Raw genomic sequence first — 21,351 nt, forward strand, 5'->3', positions numbered from 1 at the left:
AGGTGGGCGTTAAGACTAACAGGGTGCTTTCAAAGGACAATAATATAAAGTTAAGCCGTATTAACTCCCATAAAGAGAATAATGGTAACTAAAACAGACATTAGAGATAATGACATGCAAATCATATGCAAATTAAGCATAACATCGCATATCCACAAAAGGTAGTTAAAGGTTAACAAGAGACAGGGGGTGCCCAATGCTGCATCCAAATGACAAAACATATAAAGTAAAATACTTCAATAATAATAATTGGTTATTTAGTTAACCCTTTGGCCAAAGGCGTCATAAGCCTGCATACCAACGTCAAGGTATAACCAAAATAATGCAGGTCCTACACTACACTGTGAACCCTTCCTTTTACCTCTGTGAGAGGGGAAACCATAATGGGTCTTGGTCCTGCAGCAAGTGAAATGACCTTCCAAGTTAAAAGGGTGAAGGAGGAGGAGTGAGCTCTGGGGGGAGGTGCCACAGCCTCCAAAGAGACATAGGTTAACACAGATACCCAGCAAGCTCAAACTCCCACGCCCACCACAAAGTGAATATATATTTATGTCAACCAGAGAGCTACTGAGCGTGGCAATTGTATATAACAAGAGACAGGTTTTTTGACAAAACATATAAAGTAAAATACTTCAATAATAATAATTGGTTATTTAGTTAACCCTTTGGCCAAAGGCGTCATAAGCCTGCATACCAACGTCAAGGTATAACCAAAATAATGCAGGTCCTACACTACTAGTTAAAGGTTAATGCGGGAAATTAAGGTTACATTATTTAAATGAGAAAGTAGTTTGTAAAACACATTGTTAAAAAAACGTTAAAAAATGTTTTCTTGCAAGAAAAACACCTCCCAGTTTGAGGTATAATATATATGGATACTGAAAAAAAAGTATTTGAGACAGAAAAATAGATGTTTAAAAAGGTGTATTATACATGAAAGAATACAAAAAATTACCAAAGTGTGTATCCAAATGTGGATTTTTTTTCCATTATTTAAATTATAACTAAACTTGTTGTTGCTTCTATCCATACAGCGAAATAGGGCCTTTGCAGTGACTGCATGGGTATAACGCTGCATTTAGACATAATTTAAATAGTATAGCATTATATGCCGGCAATATTTCCTTCTTTTCTCATTTCTCTCTTTGTCCACCCCAGCGAAAACCCTATTTCGGGATCTGAATACGAGTAACACGAAGGATGCCATAATATCATGTTAATGGAAGATAATGCACCAGTATGCTACAATAATGTGATGTTAAGCATATGCTAATTAGATGTAGTTTAGCAGTTCTTTTTGCATACTGTAGATACAGTATAGGGACATAGGGAACCCTGCTCAGCCACTTACTAGTGAGTGTGTGAGGGTGCTGCCTGGGATACGTGTATCATATATACATAGTCACCTGTGCAAGCACAGAGGACAAGAAGAATCCCTATAAACGGCGCACACCACGAAATTATTTATGATTTGATTCTAAAAAGTAACTTTTATTGGTATTATAACAAAATGAAGAGAAAGTCTAGATAGACAGCTAGTGTTTCATTGGTCGCTAAATATGGCACAGGCAGTATATAACACAATACTGTCACAGTGAACAAATATAATAGCCCGACACCTAAGGGAAAACAACATTTTAAAAGCCAAGGCTTGTCTGCAAAGTACTGTGTACCCAAGGAGATATATATATATATACATATATACATATATATATATATATATATATATATATATATATATATATATATATATATATATGTATGTATGTATATATATTTATATATATATTTATATATGTAACCATGCGGTAAAATGGTTGCAGTCATCTATCCTGCTGACAGTAAGGCCTGGTAAGTTATGGGCATGCCAGCAGTAATCATGGAGGTTTGCCCTCACACCCTGGTGAGGTGCCCTATGTATGGATGGGAGTGGCCACAGGCTCTGACTCCATGGTTAGTGATGTCAGAGTTTTGTCAGCCCCCAGAGGATACATAAGGCACAGCACTGATCAAAAGTTAGTTGTTAGAGGAGGAGTTGCCAAGTGATTAGGAGGAGAAGGAGTAGTTTGCGAAGTGGTTATGTTATAGTAGCTGAATAAGGAGACTGTGACCAGGGACCTGGCACAGAATAGATATCCCTGTGGGGATAGGGAATCCCTAATCAAGGAGGCCAATACCTTTCAAAGGGAAGTACGGTGAACAATGGAGGGCTAAATACACCCCATTGTGGAGGGCAGCTGGCCCACCATACCAATAAAGATGACTCTGATAAAAGAAACCCTTGTGTGTAAGTGTGGAGTGATTACACAGGGGGCTGCACCACAGAGGAGTTCCTCACCAGGACCATCCACAAGCTCACGCTGAGATCCTGATGAGGTGGAGGCGCTGCACTGGATCTAGGTAGGACTCAGCACACTACCTCAGCTGCCTGTCTGGGTTGGCAAATCCCCACACACCATCATGCGGGAGACTCGGGAGTCCTGTTGCCAACAGGTGCACCACCAGACATCACACTGTAATGTGGACTGGTTAGACCACAGGGGCCAATATGAGATTGGGTGGGTCAGGCCAGTACAGAAAATCCGTTACATTTGGAGGCGCTGCTGAGATAGACCTGTCAACAGGACAGGCTTTTGCTAGGTCACTTGGAAACAGGGAGAAGTGTCTGCTGCCACTTTGTGCTGCGTTAGGACGGACCTAGGGGCCTGAAAGGAGTGGGGGGTTTGGAGCCGGCTTTAGCTGTCCTAGTCACCTTGAGGTAGTGCTAGTTGGTAGGATGCCAGAAGGGATAGCCTGTTAACGTGGTCAGGAATCCTGCAGAGGGTCTGCGCTAGGCTAACCAAGACAGGTAGACGCCCCAGTACTGCATGGGAGCTCCAGAGTACTCTAGCCCATTCCAGACCTCTTACCGTAGGGAGCACAGACTGGGAGGAAGGAGATACAGCAGACACTGAGAGAGTGAGCCTAGCCTGAGATAGTGCATACATGAGTCCAGCCTACATTAGGTACACATGGTGGTGCATCAGAGAAATCTTTATTGTACCGGTGTGGTGGCTGCCCCGCAGAGAGGAGCCCCATGTACAATAACTGCTACGAGAGAATGTCGACCGCAAGAATGGAGGATCAGCGCGGTGCGGATAGTCCAAAATGGCAACCGGAGGTTGATGGGGAAAGCACACGTGGCGTACGCCCCACTGAAGAGCAAGCTGTTGCTGACCTGTCTTTTACAAGCCTGCTCTGGAGTTGAGCGAAAGCTGTGGCCGCACCGTTTTGGTCCTGTCTAGGACAACGAGGCACCACCCTGGAGGATTGTATTGAGGACATTGCAATTGTGGCTGATGGAAAGGACTTACAAAATGGCGGCTCCCGCTTCCCTGGGAGACCGCGTGGGCCGATGGCAAACTATTCTGCAAATGTACAAGTTTCCAAGAATTGGCCAGAAGTGGCGCCAATAGGAGAGCATGGGGGGTATGGCGCGAAAGCTGCGGCCGCGCCTTCATGGACAGAGACTCACTCAGCCCCAGTGCTGAGTCAACCACTTAGTCTGTGGGACCCTCCCCTAATATCAACCAGGGGGAGTGGTTTCCAGCTATGCCCCGTGGGTATGAATCCCGCGGGCCCAGGAGTTGGTGCGCTGACGGCACCATTACCAGAAGTAGTTCCGGCAGCTGAAATTGTGTGCAAGAAAGAAGGATACTTTGCACGCAAGGCAGCTGAAAGGAAGCGGCTGGAGTTAGCGGCAAAAGAGGAACCCCACCCTGTTGGGGAAAAGCGTGCGAGATCCGTGACCGCGCCCTCTAGGACTGAAAGAGGTGCGGCCTTAATTCAAGGACATCCTATCCCATTGTGGGACCCGCCCATAATCGCTTCCACTGGGGGCGGATTCCAATTGTGTCAGATGAGGGCGGAGCTAAACCAAGGAGTGGCTGACCATTCAACCCCTGTTGGTCACTCACGCGGAACCAGCTTCCATGACAGACCAGTGTTACGAGTGGCTCCCAATAAGACCATGGCCTGCTCCCCAGATGTAAACCGGATGGTTTCGACTCAGCCCTACGCAGTACCCGGCGGGGTACTGGTGATCCGTGTAGGGGGCGCGGAGACAGTAGTGGGCCTCTGCCTGCAATGCCGACTGCCCGGCGGCGCCATGGGCACGGCGGCGCGCTGTCCCCAATATCTGTGGCCAATGCCCACCTTCGTGCCCATAAAGAACAATGACCCAGGGGGGAATACGGCTATGCTGTCCGCCGAGTCCCCCGGTGCACTATGGACCAAGGGTGCGGATCTAGAGGAATGTGACGTGGTCGGTCCAGCAACCGACAGAGAGAAAAGAAGGCGGTCGCCGCGCTCGGCGACCCCAAGTACCCTAAGTGCGGATCCCTCGGACGAGGGACCCAAAGGACCAACCAGTACCCTGGTCTGGCCGGTGGCGGTGTCCGGTGGAGGGAATGGGATCAAAAGGCCACTTACTGGAAGTGACAGTGGACGGAGTCGGGTGTCCCTGGTGGAGCCGAAACCGGAGAGGCGGAGCCCAGCTGTTCTCGGGACCGGCGGGTCCAGTGGCAACGGGCGATCCACGCCCAACCTGCGGACTGGTAAGGATAGCCCTTGTCCTTGCCAGGCTCCGATGCCATCGCTCGAGGAGGAGAGGCCGTGCCAGGCTAGAACGGCGCACGTGGGCGCAGAGGGACTTCCGGACCTGATTGTGGAGGAAGAGATCCCGCATGGGGGTCCATCCCAAGATGGCGGCACATCCGACTCTAGTGATGACGGCGTTTCCGGCAGAGGCGGCGGAACCAGCGGAAGCAGAGGACACGCATCTCAGCGATCGGGTGGTGGCTCCCGATCGATTAAGAAGAACCGGAGTACGCGGAGACCAGAGAAGGGTGAGACGCAACCGGCGATACCACTGTCCAGTGGTACGGGACACTCCAAGGAAGGCGAACGGGTCGGAACCCCGCGGCTTCCGACTGCCTATCCCTATGCCCAACCCCACGCCCTAGATAAGGCCCCTGTCCCCGTCACCTGTTCCCGGGGATCATCATCCAGTTTGGGGGTGTCAGAAGGATCTTTGGGGGTTGGTGAGAACCGGACTGGGGAAAGACTGAGCAGCTTTGATTCCGGGGAGGGCTCAAGAGGAGGAGGACGATTGGGACAGGTATCTAAGTCCCGGTGGGTGCCTAAAGAGGCGGATATACCTTCTAGGGAGGCCCCAAAGCATGAGAGGTGGTCCAGGCCCCGTTCTGTAGGGACTTCCGGGGTATGCTCCTGGGGAGGTACAGAAGAAGGAGACTCTCAAGAGTGGGACGAGAAGCCTAGGGAGACTCGCTGGTGGGCGCCCTTATTTGAGGGGTACGTGGGCTGGATGGACTGCACGCGGTTCTTGTTACAAAAAGACGACATCGTAGATTACTGGTGGGCTAGAGGGGAGTTCACGCCCGCCGAGAGGAAAAAGGAGATGCAATATCGGTGGCTCATGATAGACCGAAATGAACTAGAACCCATGGGCCCTGGCATATTGTCCGACCCCGTAGATCCGGATGAGCCCCTATCATGGGTATTACCAGGGAGAGCAGGGAGCGCCAACCTAACTAGGAGTAATAGGGCTGAAAGGGCGATCATCACAAAATACAAGTACTCCCATGGGTTGGAGTACCCGTATGTTCCTGAACCCCTCATGGAGGAGATATACATATATATATATATATATATAGCAAATGGAAATATTACTGTATGCTCATTTGCATGTCTTAGTCAGGTCTACAACCCCGCCTTTCACCATTACCACCCAGCACCCAGCACTTCCACTGCAGCAAGGGATTCTGGGAAATTACATGCAAATGAGCACACAGTGCCACCTTTTTCTTCAAAACCATTTAACATGGTCCCCTATAGGCTTGAGCTTGCTGCATTTTACAGCTTTGAGCACAGCCTGGGTTAAGATGCATACCCAGAAAACCCACCCACAGACAGCTGTTTCGACAGCTGTGGAGGGTTTTTGTCACTTTTTTTACCCACCATATCTTTACTAAGTGTGAATATATATATATATATATATATATATGTATATATATATATATATATGTATATATATATATATATATATATATATATATATATATATATATATATATATATATACATATATATATACATATACATATTGTGACAGAAACCAGGGGTTGGTAATAAACTCCATATACAGGGCTCCCAGGATACTGAACAGTTTCTGTCCTGTCTAAGCTGAACAGGGCAGCCTCGTGGTACAGGCACTCCATTCCACAGTTTGTCTGCTGCCTGTTTTCTGTCACCTGTCATGCTGATTAGAGTTCAGGTATATAAGACCTGTTTCCTGTTTCCTCTGGGCCCCGCCCCAGAGCCTGGAAGGCTGCTGAACTGCAGAGGGGTGAGAAAGCCTCTTTCCCAAATCGCTTCATTCATTCTGTTAGTTTGTCTAAAGACTGCAAAGGTACTTATTTTGTTGGTGGAAGTGGACAAGCCACTTCCAACTCTGAGTCAGGGACATCTAAGTTTAAGTTATCGCTCAGACGAGCAGCTTTTTGTTTGGCTTTGTTTTCTGTTTAAACTGTGGCAGTCTCAGTGCCTCGGACTGAATAAACCAGGCATAGCCTGTTTAAAGGAACAGTACGTGACGTCTCATCATTTAACCTACCCTAAAAGACCGTGTTCTAACAGTCCCGGACAGACGGCGGAGCCCCGGAGTAAGCCGTTTGTCACATATGGTGGAGAATGCGGGCAGAACACTAAAAGGTCTGGGGGTTAAAGAACTTTAAAGAAAAAAAAAAAAAAAAGTTTTTTTCTCTCTCTCTCCAAACAAGATGGAAGACGTGGTGAGTGCGCTGGTACGCAATGTCGCTGTCCAGAGAGACGCGAATGAAGCCCTGCAACAGGCGAATGCAAACCAGCAAGAGACAAACCGCTTGCTGAAAGAGGAGCAACAGCGGTTCGCTCAGGGCTTACAGCAGGAACTCGAGATCCTGAGGGAGACTATCAGTAACCTTCCACTGGCAGCGGCAGCCCCAGTTCCGAAAATGACCAGGGCAAGCCACTACCTTCAGAAGATGGGACCCTCGGATGATGTGGAAGCCTATCTTCTCACGTTTGAACGCACGGCACAGAGAGAGGGATGGCCAGAAGCTGAGTGGGCTGGTCTAATCGCACCCTTCCTAAGCGGCGAACCCCAGAAGGCTTACTTTGATCTAGAGCCAGCCGAAGCTAACGTCTATGCAAAATTGAAGTTCGAGATCCTCGCCCGCCTCGGCGTAACCACGGCTGTTCGCGCCCAAAGGTTTCACGCATGGTCCTTCACGATGGATAAAGCCACCTGAAGCCAGATGTATGACCTCATCCACCTCGCCCGGAAGTGGCTACAACCCGAGATCAACTCAGCAAGCCACATCGTGGAACGGTTGGTCATGGACCAGTTCTTGAGGAAACTTCCCTCTGCCTTACGCCATTGGGTCAGTCGGAGTGACCCCCACAATGCGGATGAGCTTGTGGCCCTCGTAGAAAGGTACAATGCAGCAGGAGAGCACCCGCAACCCACAGTCGTGGAGCAACCCCACTACCCGAGGTTCCAGGACTCTTCCAGAGACGGTAAAAGGGTACCGGGGTTAAGGGGAGCTGAAGAGCGGCGACCACCTTCACGCAGCACCAGCAACAGTGGTTCGCACACTAAGGGCAATAGCCAACATGGGGAGCCGGGAAAAGGCTCTAAGTGGGACACAGACTATGTACCTAAATGTGTAAATTGTCATGAGAGGGGCCACACAGCAAAAATCTGCCCACTAAATGATGAGCCCATGCAATGCAACAGCGTGGAACCTTATTCGCTGTTGTCCCAATGTATGGGCCCTAGCCCAGAGGACCCCTTGAATAACCATCTGTGGGCATTTGTAAAGGTTAATGGTAAGAGGGTTCGGGCACTTCTTGACTCTGGGAGTATGGTCACACTAGTGTCCGAATACCTATTGCCCATTAAGAAGAAACAGGTAAACAGTTCACAAAGAGTGGCAATTTGTTGTATACATGGGGATAATCATGAATATTCCACTGTTGATGTTTTTTTTTAAACAGAATTTGGTTCTTTAGATTTCAAGGTGGGTGTTGTACCCAAACTGGCACATGATGTGTTAATAGGGACCGACTTTCCCCATTTTCTAAAAATGTGGTCCCCAGCTCAGAATAGCGCCCAGAGTTCAATAGCAGACCATAACGAAGTGTTAGAAGAAACAAATCCTTTCCCTTTTTCAGAAATGGAGGTTGACGAGGGCCCAAATAAGAAAGGGGAAAAGGAGGAGTGCTGTGAAATTCCCTTCCCCATCACTACTTTGGTAGGGAATACCCCAAATCAAGATGTTGATCAGGCACTTACCACCCCAGTACAGGATAAGACCCTCGCTGACCTAGAGGTCAGTCCTGGGAGTTTTAAGAAGGCCCAGTGGGAGGACCCCACATTAGCGGTAGCAAGGGGAAATATACGGGACCAGAATAGTACTCATGGCCAACCAGATAGGTCACTTGCTTACCCCTACTTTGAGGTAGAGAACGACCTAGTATATCGGGTTGATAAAAGAAAATCAGTTACAACTAAACAATTGTTGGTACCACGGACATTCCGTAACGTAGTATTACACCTCGCACATAGTCATCCATTGGGGGGACACCTAGGGGTGGAAAAGACAAAAGAAAAGGTTCTCCGAAGCTTTTATTGGCCTGGGGTTCTGGCAGAAATTACAAACTATTGTTCCTCATGCCCAGAATGTCAGATCACCGCCCCGTTCAAAGCATACCGCAGCCCATTGGTACCCCTTCCCATAATAGAGGTACCATTTGACCGGATTGCTATGGATCTAGTAGGACCCCTAATAAAGTCTGCTAGGGGACATCAGCATATATTGGTAATATTAGATTATGCTACCCGATATCCGGAGGCAGTTCCCCTACGTAGCACCTCTGCTAAAAACATAGCAAAAGAGTTAGTACTTCTGTTTTCCCGGGTCGGAATTCCTAAAGAGATCTTATCTGACCAGGGAACACCATTTATGTCCCAAGTAACAAAAGAGCTATGTAAACTCCTAAAAATCAAGCATCTCAGAACCTCCGTCTATCATCCACAAACATATGGTTTAGTGGAAAGGTTCAATAAAACCTTAAAGAGCATGTTACGCCGGGCGGTCGATAAGGATGGGAAAAACTGGGACTGTTTGTTACCATACCTGTTATTTGCCATTAGGGAAGTTCCCCAGTCATCCACAGGCTTCTCCCCGTTTGAACTATTGTATGGCCGACATCCAAGGGGCTTACTGGATATAGCCAAAGAAACTTGGGAACACGAGGTTACCCCTTACAGAAGTGTAATAGAGCATGTTGCCCAAATGCAGGACCGCATTGCTGCAGTCCTACCCATAGTGAGGGAACACATGGAGAAAGCTCAAGAAGCACAAAGGAATACGTATAATAAGGGTGCTAGGGTCAGAATTTTTTTTCCAGGTGATAGGGTACTAGTTCTGGTTCCCACCGTGGAGAGTAAATTCCTTGCTAAATGGCATGGGCCATATGAGGTCTTGGAAAGAGTGGGAGAAGTAAATTATAGGGTAAGGCAGCCAGGTAGGAGGAAACCTGAGCAAATTTACCATATAAACCTACTCAAGCCCTGGAAAGATAGAGAGGTCTTGTTAACCCTAGTACCCCCAGGTCCGTCAGAGAATCAAGAAACTGACCCAGAGGTTAGCATAGCTGAAACACTGTCCGTGCATCAGAAACGAGAGGTCCAGAGTTTAGTGAGAAGGAACAAAGAAATCTTCTCTACACAGCCAGGTAAAACTAACGTAATTAAACATGACATAGTCTCTGATCCGGGGGTCCGAGTTAACCTTAAACCGTACCGAATCCCAGAGGCCAAGAGAAAGGCTATAAGTTTAGAGGTTAAAAAAATGCTAAAACTAGGCGTAATTGAGGAATCCCAAAGTGGGTGGAACAGCCCTATAGTTTTAGTCCCAAAGCCAGACGGTACAACAAGGTTTTGTAATGACTACCGGAAACTAAACGCGGTGTCAAAATTTGATACTTATCCTATGCCCAGGGTGGATGAACTTGTAGAGAGACTGGGCAAAGCCCGATATCTCACAACCCTAGACCTAACAAAAGGGTACTGGCAGGTTCCCCTCACAGAAAGGGCAAAAGAAAAAACAGCCTTCTCAACCCCAGACGGCCTCTTTCAATATAAGGTGCTGCCTTTTGGCTTACATGGAGCTCCCGCCACATTCCAAAGAATGATGGATAAAATTTTAAAACCACATGTTCGGTACGCTGCCGCCTACCTGGATGATGTGGTAATCCATAGTGAAGATTGGCAGTCCCACCTTCCAAAGGTCCAAGCTGTGCTCGACGCAGTTCGGTCTGCTGGACTAACTGCTAACCCCGCTAAATGCACTATTGGTCTGGAGGAGGCCAAGTATCTGGGGTATTCTATTGGTAGAGGGTTACTCAAACCACAAACACTCAAAGTAGAGGCGATACAAAATTGGCCAAGGCCAGTCACAAAAAAACAAGTAAGGACCTTTTTGGGGTTAATTGGCTACTATAGGAGGTTTATTCCCAATTTTGCAACTAAGGCAACCCCACTAACCGACCTCACAAAAGCAAGAGGACCGCTAATGGTAAAGTGGTCCCCCGAAGCCGAACAGGCCTTTAGAAGCCTGAAAGAAGCTCTCTGTGCCCAACCAGTGTTGGTCACACCTGACTTCTCCAAAGAGTTCGTAGTCCAAACCGACGCATCTGAGGTAGGGCTGGGGGCGGTACTCTCCCAGGAGTCTCAAGGGGAGGAGCACCCCATCCTTTAAGTAGGAAACTAAATCCCCAGGAGAAAAATTACTCCATAGTCGAGAAAGAGTGTCTCGCAATAAAGTGGGCTGTAGAGACACTCAAGTATTATCTGTTGGGGAGAAAGTTCCGATTGGTCACAGATCATACACCCCTTACCTGGATGTGTCAAAATAGGGAGAAGAACGCTAGGGTGACCAGGTGGTTCCTAAGCCTACAGCCCTTTAAATTTTCTGTGGAACACAGGTCGGGGCACAAACATGGCAATGCCGACGGGTTGTCAAGGATGCACTCCCTAATATCCATGGTCGCTCACCCCTCGAGGTCTGAGCTGGGGGGGAGGATATGTGACAGAAACCAGGGGTTGGTAATAAACTCCATATACAGGGCTCCCAGGATACTGAACAGTTTCTGTCCTGTCTAAGCTGAACAGGGCAGCCTCGTGGTACAGGCACTCCATTCCACAGTTTGTCTGCTGCCTGTTTTCTGTCACCTGTCATGCTGATTAGAGTTCAGGTATATAAGACCTGTTTCCTGTTTCCTCTGGGCCCCGCCCCAGAGCCTGGAAGGCTGCTGAACTGCAGAGGGGTGAGAAAGCCTCTTTCCCAAATCGCTTCATTCATTCTGTTAGTTTGTCTAAAGACTGCAAAGGTACTTATTTTGTTGGTGGAAGTGGACAAGCCACTTCCAACTCTGAGTCAGGGACATCTAAGTTTAAGTTATCGCTCAGACGAGCAGCTTTTTGTTTGGCTTTGTTTTCTGTTTAAACTGTGGCAGTCTCAGTGCCTGGGACTGAATAAACCAGGCATAGCCTGTTTAAAGGAACAGTACGTGACGTCTCATCATTTAACCTACCCTAAAAGACCGTGTTCTAACAGTCCCGGACAGACGGCGGAGCCCCGGAGTAAGCCGTTTGTCACAATATATATATACTGTATATATATACTGTATATATATGTGTAGATAGATAGATAGATAGATAGATAGATAGATAGATAGATAGATAGACAGGGCCTAAGCCTCTGCCACGGAGAGCCTGGGGTGCTCACAATACTTATGACTTGGTGCAGCGCCTCCACCTGCGACAGCTTCCGCCCTAGGGGAAGTGGGTCTTCGCAGGAACTTATATACATGAACACACACACAGCGATATACCTTAACCAATATATGTTTACTTCCAGCAACCAACAGATTAAATAACAGTTGTCCCTCCCTAGAGGAGACACTACTACCAGCGTCCGCTGAACGCTCACTCTCCCTCTCCCTTCACCGGTGATCCCACCCCGTGTCCAGTTCCCGTGCAGAATAAGTTCCCCCACCCCCAAGTGAGTCAGTGGATGTATAAGTGTGTGACTGCGCAGCCACCATGTCCCGGAGTGAAAATGGTACCGTTGGTGCACTTGGAGTTTACCTGCCGGGCACTCCTGTACCCGGTTCTGCAACTATCTTCACAAAGGATCGGCGTGGGCGTAGATGATGTCACCCGTGAGTGTCTGGGGTGATCCTACCCAGACACACTGCGGCTAGTGGCGGGGCCTGGTCCCAGGCCTCCCGCTTATAAGAACTGTCCTGATAGCAATCGTATTCACAGAAGGGGATCTGGAACCTAACTATGGTCCGTCCCTAGCTCTGCTGCACTCTACTGGGGCTCAGGGCCTAACTGGGTCTGGGGGCCTGCGGCCTAGGTAGGGATGGCCTGCCTCCCTACACCGGAGCTCCTTCTCCTTCCTCCGCCAGCTAGCTCTGACTCCTCGTGCGCCCCCTCACTTCCTTTTCCTCCCTATCCTTGTACCTGATTGGTTCGGTCCTGTCACGGGGGACCGCGGGGGCTGCTGGGACCCATAGTCCCCTAACTCCCCCCCCTTCCTGAGCTCTCCTCCTTCGCGGGCTTTGTGACCTGCTCTGCGCATGCGCAACCTTTTGCCGGACTAGGTCTGCGCTGGCGCCACCCTTAAACATGGCGGCTCCCTTAACGCGGAAGCTCCATTATTGGAGCATTCCCTGGGTGCGACATAACCCACCCCACACAACAATTGGGGAACAAACGGGGTCCCGGCTACATATATATATATATCCCACCTCTGTCTGATAAATGACCCCTTCCAGGGTCTATGGTCAGTAATGAATCCCCCTTAGTAACATAGCACTGGGTAGTCCTATAGTTAAAAGTATACAGGAGCTTGCACAAAATGCTGGGGTGTGAGGCGAGGGGGAGAGGAAAATCTGGCTGGAGCTATATGTCTGTCCAGATTGGCTCCGCATAGCCACTGGGGATTAATTATTAGCCATAGATCCTGGAAGGGGTCATTTATCAGACAGAAGTTGGATATATATGTAGCAGATTCCCCGGCTACCAGGTGTGTGGTTGATGCTGCATACCTGTTGGCTCACAGAAAGGCTGAGATCCCGCTGGTGTTGTTGTCTGAAACAACACGTGGAGAAACAGGACAGGGTTTAGGGGTGACAGCTGGTTCTTTCTCACTTTGGTGTCAGCGCCTCCATCTACCGCAGGCTCCAGTACTTGTGGAAGCAGTCCCTGCGGAAGAACTCTCTTCTCCTCCCCCAGACAGACTGCACGCCCAGGCTGAAGTATATTTGAAAGCAGGAACAGTCTTTATTCTTTCTGTATACAGCATACACTGAGTACACAGCACAATCTATCACTGGTCTCCAGCCTCTGGATGGTCCCTGGACTCGCACCCCCAGCCATGAGCACCAAGTGCAGTCCTAGCTCATCCCTTGTTCCCTAGTAGAGCAGGGGGTATGGTACTCACTCCCACTCCCCTAAGGGAGGGGACAGAAGGTGACAAAGCCCTGAACACCTCTGCTGTGAGACCTCTCTCTCAAGGGGGAGTGACAACTGAACAATTTAGGTGTGTAGACCCTTAAGTACCGAGGGCGAGAGTCCAAGTCTGAGCCCCTTATTGGGCAGAGCACAGGCCTTAGCTGCCCCCCCCCCCCCTTGTCACTCAAGGGAGCTACTTGCGGGTTGGGAAAACCGTGGATTGGGCCTAACGCTGCCTGCACTGATACCAGGATTCACAGACATTATATAGCTCCAGCCAGATTTCCCTCTCCCCCTCGCCTCATACCCCTGCATTTTGTGCAAGCTCCTGTATACTTCTAACTATAGGACTACATAATGCTGTGTTACTAAGGGGGTAAAGGATTATGACCTACACCAGGAGAGAGAATGAGGAGATATTAATTACAGGTACACCTTTCTCTCTCCCACCTACCACCTCCTCTCTATACTTACTAATGAGGCACTCTGAATAACCCACTGGGGATTCATTACTGACCAGAGACCATGGAAGGGGTCATATATCATCAGACAGAGGTGGGAGATAAGGATATATATATATCAGACAAGCCTTGGCTTTTAAAATGTTGTTTTCACTTGGGTGTCAGGCTAATATATTTGTTCACTATGACAGTATTGTGTTATATACTGTCTGTGTCATTTTTAGCAACCAATGAGACACTAGCTGCCTATCTAGAGTGACTTCATTTTATTATAATACCAATAAAAGTTAATTTTTATACTCGAATCATAAATCATTTTGTGAGGTGTGCGCCATTCATAGCAATTCTTCTCCTCTGTGCTTGCACACGTCACTACGTATGTTTTTTTTAATTTGCATATAATTAACTTTGAAGATACCATGTTAACTCAGGGAACATCACATCCTTTCCTGTTTTAAGTATCATCACGTTATGAGACCTGATTTAACAGAGCTTTGTGGATTTAGCTCATAGAATGTACTGTAGAGTGTAAACTGTTCGGAGAAGCCAAGTCTTGCTCCAGATCTCTAGTCACTAAAACATATTAATTTAAAACCCAATCTCTAACACATTCGGACAAGCATACACAACGGAACCTCTAGAGATTAGGGAAAGTGATACATCCATTTTCTAATACTGTGTTTTTCCCTTCCAGAAACAAATGGTAGAAACTAGTAGTATATATTTTTTAGTAGAAAATAGGTTAGTTTTGGGTAACGTATCATATTTTTAGACCGATTCAGCTAAAAAAGGAAAGATTTATATTTGTCTATTTAGTCAATACGTTGTTTTTATTGAATGTATTTCTAATGTTTTGTATACAGTATCTGTCACATTGTGATATAACTTAATGAATTAAATAGAAAAAGCTGTGTTAGTCCAGTTGCAATAGTGCAGAGTAAAGGAGAACTTCAGTATTAGGTGATACCCAACCTGAGGAAGAGAGAGCACTCTTGAAAGCTTGTCATATAATATCAATTATTAGTCCACATAAAAAAGAGACCACCTAATACTGAAGTACTTGATATAACGTATAGAATGGTATCCTTTAAACTTTGCATCAATTTGAGTGACCCGAACAGTTATATTGCTGATATTTTCAGCTTGGCATTTACGTGTTCTCAGGACATATACCTAATGCCTTTCAATGACAGAAGGACCAGGACCAAGCTCTGTGGGTCCGAGGATACTTTCTAGTTGTAGGTCCAGTGCCCTTACCCCTGTATTATATGCGTTGTTATCTGTATTTTAAATTGTCTTTATCCTGTACCTGCCCTATTGTAATGCACTGTGTACATGCGTTGTGTTATATAAAATAAATATTCATAATATGCTCTGGTGGGGTTGTTCCTCAGTTTCAATCTAGTGCACGGCCGAGGAGACACATGAAGATCTCCCAACCACACCCCAGCAATACAACCAACAAAAAACTCTCAATAAATAAACTGAAGACATAATTTATGGATAACAACAAGGCCACAGCTTTATACATATATAGATACAATAATATAGTATAGCGTGCAATACGCTACCATCACCCAAAAAAACGGCATATTCACAGCTGATGGTCCCCTTGCTGTGCAAGGAGTGTAGGAGGACAATCACTCCCTAACAACCCATCAGGGGCATACAAAAAAAACAATTTTTTTTAATTCATAAATAGGGGGGTCAGCCTTGCAGAACTACCAACATTTTCCCATGCTGTGAAAAAAAGAAACTAGATTAAGACATATACAATATTTTACAATAGAATAGAATAACGCAGTAGCCTATATATATGATTTATATATCTACTAGCTGAGAGACCCGGCGTTGCCCGGGAGTCACACTGCCCCCCCCCCCACACACACACTGTCCCCCCTCCCCCACACACTGTCCCCCCCTCACACACACACTGTCCCCCCCTCCCCCACACACACACACACTGCCCCCCCCTCCCCCACACACACACTGCCCCCCCTCCCCCACACACACACTGTCCCCCCCACACACACTGTCCCCCCCCTCCCCCACACACACACTGTCCCTCCCCCTCACACACACACACGGTGTCCCACACACACTGTCCCCCCCTCTCCCCCCCACACACTGTCCCCCCCCACACACACACTGTTCCTCCCTCACACACACACACTGTCCCCCCTCCCCCACACACTGTCCCCCCCTCACACACACACACACACACACACACTGTCCCCCCCTCCCCCCCACACACACTGTCCCCCCCTCCCCCCCCCACACACACTGTCCCCCCCTCCCTCACACACACACTGTCCCCTCCTCCCCCACACACACTGTCCCCCCCTTCCCCACACACACTGTCCCTCCCCCGCACACACACACGGTGTCCCACACACACTGTCCCCCCCTCTCCACATGCACACACAAAGCCCCCTCACCTCTGCCAGGACTCACAGCACCGCTCCTCTCTCCCGCGCTCCTCCGATTGTCGCACCTGGCCCTTCTCTACTCTCCCTCCTCCCGTCCGGGGAGCGCTGCGCACGCGCCCCCTCTCTGCACCTGTGAGCGCGAGCTGCTGGGAAACGTGCAGCAGGGAAGGTGCAGGGCCTGTCCGTGTGACCGGGGAGAGTGACGGCCACCGGGAGGGGGGAAGGTGCGGGGCCTGTCCGGGGGGGGGAAGGTGAGCTGCGTCCGGGTGACGGGGGAGAGTGACGGCCACCGGGAGTGGGGAAGGTGAGCTGCAAGGGGGCCTGAAGCAGTGGTGTGAGTGTGTGAGGCCAATGAGAGGTGTGCGGGGGCGGGCAAAGGGGGCCTGAAGCAGTGGTGTGAGTGTGTGAGGCCAATGAGAGGTGTGCGGGGGCGGGCGGGCAATGAGATTGCCGCTAGGGACAGGGAACACACCAGGGAAACATACATACATACAATGCTTTCAGAAATATATAGTAAGATGGGATGTTTCAGCTGAGGCAGCGCTAAGATAGATGCCCAATGGGGACAACCGGTCGGCCGAATTCAAACAACTGCGCACACCCTCCAGCCTCGCTCATAAGACCCTATTAGTGTGACCCACATCATATTTTAGGTAACAAATTGATCCCGCATGCCCCCCCCCCCCGCCTCAGCCATGACAACTCCCCTGCAATAATGCAGTAGACTACCTTACATCTCACACATAATGATGTCATGAACTAGAAAGTATTGTTTAAACTACATTTTAATGCCATATGCGTCCACACTTTCAGCTGTCTTGTAGCTTCTTCTGGTTGAAGCAATGAGACTCCAAACTGACATTACCAAACATTATTCCCCATTAAGCTCACCACCAACACATTCTAGTCCAATTGGTAAATAAGGAATGTAAATAAACAATCCGTAAAGAAAAATCACTTATTTTTGTTATTACTTTTTATTGTAATAAAAAAAATTGTGAAGAGAAGGCTATTTGAAAGGAGTGGGTAAAATAAATAATTACGTATAGTGTTCATTTGCATTTTTAAAATGCTATTTCCAAAAAAAAAGTTCTGCTTTAAAACACAGGGTTCTACATAGCACTACATGGGTTAAGTAGTTTTCTGCCAGTCTCCCTGGGATGAATAAATTAACAGCACTCCCTTGAACTGTTAGCTGTTATTTATTTTTACAGCTGACTGCCAAAGTTGCGTAATTTGGGAAAAATGGGACAGAGCCAAGGTTTTTCTCCTTCAGCTTAATTTTGAGGCCAAGTTTTAAAATATCTTTTGTGCCTAAGTAACCAACGCCCAATCGTCTGCTTCAGGACTAAGAGTTTACTGTGTAGGAATGTCTTCCTCTTGGATAAAGAGAGTATTTTTGTGCGTCCGTCAAAACGACAATCACTCAATATTTCACTTCAATGAACAGCACTTTGGCAAGTACTTTTCCTCCATAAAAAAAAACCATACTGTGAATGTACAGTAGGAGTAAAGGAAACCAAGGTTTTATTAGTTCAATAAATGTATATCTTGAGTAATAGCTGATTGCACAGCTGCGTTACGTCAGCATTAACTTGTTCATTGTGGCTTGTTTCCTATTCTGTTACGGATTAAAAAGGGAGATTTAAATCACACATGTGGAGTTTGACCCAAACAATGAATGAAAGTAATGTTTTACACGGCAGAGGACCAATAAGGCCTGCTGTTTGTGGCAATTACACAATCGTGACCCTTACATGGCTGAAGTTGTGACACTTAATATGGTACCATAAGTAATAATACGTAAGTGTTTAAAGTAATAACATATATGATGGGAAATACATTATAATCCTACTAGGGGGAGGGTGGGTGAGGCCAGTAATATACTTAGTATTTATAATTGTGACATAATTTAACCACAAATGTTGCAGAGGATTGGAACACACTACTCACAGCAATGCACTGAAAGGATGAACAAATTACTATAGTTAAGAGCCTGTGACTCTGAGGAGGTTAACCTCTTATTATAGCTACAGCTATACGGATCCAGATGTATCTCTTTTATTGGTGTGATACAGCAAAAATGATGGGAGCAGTGTAGCAGCCTGGGCAGCATAATAACAGAGGTTGGGGGACAGGAGGTGGGAATGTATGTACAGTACTATGGTATTTTCATCAGTGGGCACTGTTACAGGTGAACATCATTGAAGCTTTTCTATTTAGTGTCAATGGGAACTTAACACCCATAGATATCAAGCTGGGTGGTGCTAAAATATAGGTAAACTAAACAATTGTTTAGGAATCCAGCAATATTAGCCCCTATAATAATAGGGTGAGTGGTTATAGGCCCATATTTACTTAGTGGTGCTATTCCACATGACACCTTTTGCCACTTGTGGGCCATAAGGTATCTTCCAGCGCCAAAGGGTGCTGTGTGCAATACCACTTGTTTAGGAAATGTGCGCTTATGTGTTTGATGACCAGCGGGTTAAGGGGCCAACAAATGTATTCCTGCTTAGAAACCTAAGAAGTTGCCACTACAGCTGCCATCAACCCAAGCATTGCAAATAAGTGAGATCTGAAGGTTGGAACTGCATTGTCGCTGTCTTTTTGCTCACTGTAGTGGGTAATGGACTCTGAGCATTAATTTTCCAGTGGTCACAACTGTCACCCACTCACAAAGCTTTATTATTTTGGCCTGCATTGTATGCCCTTCAGTCACAGGTAAGATTGGAAATGTATTTTAAAACCTTCTCTTCCCTTAAGACCTTTCACTGCCAGCAATTTCTGAGTTTTTGTTGTATTGTTACAATGAAAAAAAACTAAAGAAACCCCTTTCCTGCCAGTAAGGCTTGCAATGCATAGCAGTGACATATCTACCTTACGGAATGCACATGCTACACCACATACTGTAGGCAATTTAACCTCCGTAGAGACACGTACTGCAGACCTGCTTACCAGATCGCTCTTGAACAGATCGCGTTCAAACAAATAAATATTTAAAAAAAAAAAGTAAAATTAACAATAAATATTGCATCCCTGGATATCCACGGCTCCCCTAAGCATGTGCTTAGTTTGCAGATGCCTATAGCCAGCAGCGCTCTGTGTGTACCCTGCCTTCGCCTCTCCCCGCCTCCTCTCTCGCCCTCCTCCCATGAGTGTGTGTTTGCCACCGCACGCTGCTCCCTGCCTCAGTCGCTCTCAGATCTGACTTCACACAGGGAGCCTCTCGCTGCTCGCGTCACCTGCTCTTCCCTCCTTGCTCTCACTCCAGGCTCTTCCAGCTCCCGCGGGCTCCCCTCCCCCTATGTTTGGACCTAACAAGTTGGGGTTCGATATGGACCTCGGTTTTAGCAGCACGGCTTCTCTAGGGGACTTTAACCCGTTCAGCGCCAGCACCCCAGCCACCAAAGTGGAGTTAACAATCTCCTGCAGGTGAGGACCTCTTCTATTCTTTGCACCGCTATCAGCAGGGACCTGTGGACTCTGTAGGAATTAGCACCTCCTGGCAATAGGAATTTATTAGGATTACTGTGTTTTTCGTAGATCAGAATTAAAAAAAAAAAAAAAAGTTTGCCCTGTTTGGTGATCGGAATACAGTGTATCCGTTTTTGAATTCCCAGGGACTTGATTAGTTTAAAACGATTGCTACTGTTTGTTCTTTGCAGAATTTGTAGCCAGAACTTTTAAGTGATGATCTGAGGTCCAGTATGTATAGCTGATGTGTAATAATATTCCTATACACCGGGTATGAAGCATGCGTTTCACTTTTTGTGATCTGGTTTATGTTGTGTAACTGCAGTTATTTAAAACCATGGAGATTTTTTTGTTGTGATCTGATTTACACAGCTCACCCTGTTGCAGTGTGTACTGTGCTTTCTGGTTTATTTAGAACCAGAGATACTTTTTTTGCGATCTGATTTCAGCATTTGAAGCTGTAGTGTTTCCTGTGATGATATTTACAGCATATGAGCCCAGACACAGAGTGACATTTTTGTACTCTGACTTTGAGAGCTGTTGTGATGTTATTACTCTGATTTGTAGCGTTTCACACCATAATGACACTGGCTTAGTTATAATAATTCTTGCGATCTGATTTACAGCCTTTGAGACCATAGTGACCTTTTTTTTGCTCTCTGATTTTCTGATAACGGTTATACTGTTTTGCTCTGATTTCCACTGTTTGAAACTATAGTGAGTTCTGAATTATTCAATGGCTGCTAGGGCTCTTTGTAGTTAAAGCTGGTTTGATGTAGTAATATTTCATTTGCAGCCTAGACCTATCATATTTGTTTGTTCCCTAATTTTAAGTAATTGGATTTTAATTGACGTTTGATCTGCTCTAAATTGCATCATATAAACCCATAGTTTTTTTGAATCCGTTTACATTAATTGGATACTTGATCTGTTATGTTTGATCTAAAATGCAACTTCATAAATGCCTTTGCATCTTTGAGTCCATATGATATCAGAAATCCACAGTCACTCCTTACTGTAAATCCAGGTGAGGAAGAAACCTGGTTCATTTTGCTGTGGAAGCCTTTACTGTGGGATCAACAACATGGAACTGCTCCTTATTCTAATTGAACATCTAGCAACCTTTCTCTATATATACTGTTTGGGATACAAACCAAGGGGGGAGGGGGGAAGAGGAATCTTTTAACTGGGGGAAAAAACCCAGCATGTCTGTGATGTAATCAGTCATCAGGAAAGTATTTTGATATAAGATTTTTTTTTACAGAAATGTTCAATCAAATCGATTGAATATTGTGTGCTGTTTAACCACCTTGTGTGCAGGAAAGGCCTGCAAAAGGATTGCTAGGCAGTCAGG

General features: G+C 46.8%; 1 protein-coding gene across 2 annotated transcripts in view; it reads left to right on the forward strand.

The window, feature by feature from the left end:
• CPNE8 (copine 8) overlaps positions 1–21,351 on the forward strand; it is a 458,893-nt gene that overhangs the window by 37,803 nt on the left and 399,739 nt on the right. Inside the window, exon 1 of one of the 2 annotated variants that reach the window (XM_075599767.1) lies at positions 19,690–19,955. The exons of the other annotated variant lie outside the window; for it this stretch is intronic. Within the exon in view, the coding sequence (XP_075455882.1) occupies positions 19,828–19,955 (128 nt within the window). The 5' untranslated portion in view covers positions 19,690–19,827. Of the gene's footprint in view, positions 1–19,689; positions 19,956–21,351 lie in introns of those variants that run through there. 2 annotated transcript variants of the gene reach the window in all.

Source organism: Ascaphus truei, chromosome 5 (genome assembly GCF_040206685.1).
Source record: "Ascaphus truei isolate aAscTru1 chromosome 5, aAscTru1.hap1, whole genome shotgun sequence".
NCBI classification, from domain to species: Eukaryota; Metazoa; Chordata; class Amphibia; order Anura; family Ascaphidae; genus Ascaphus; species Ascaphus truei.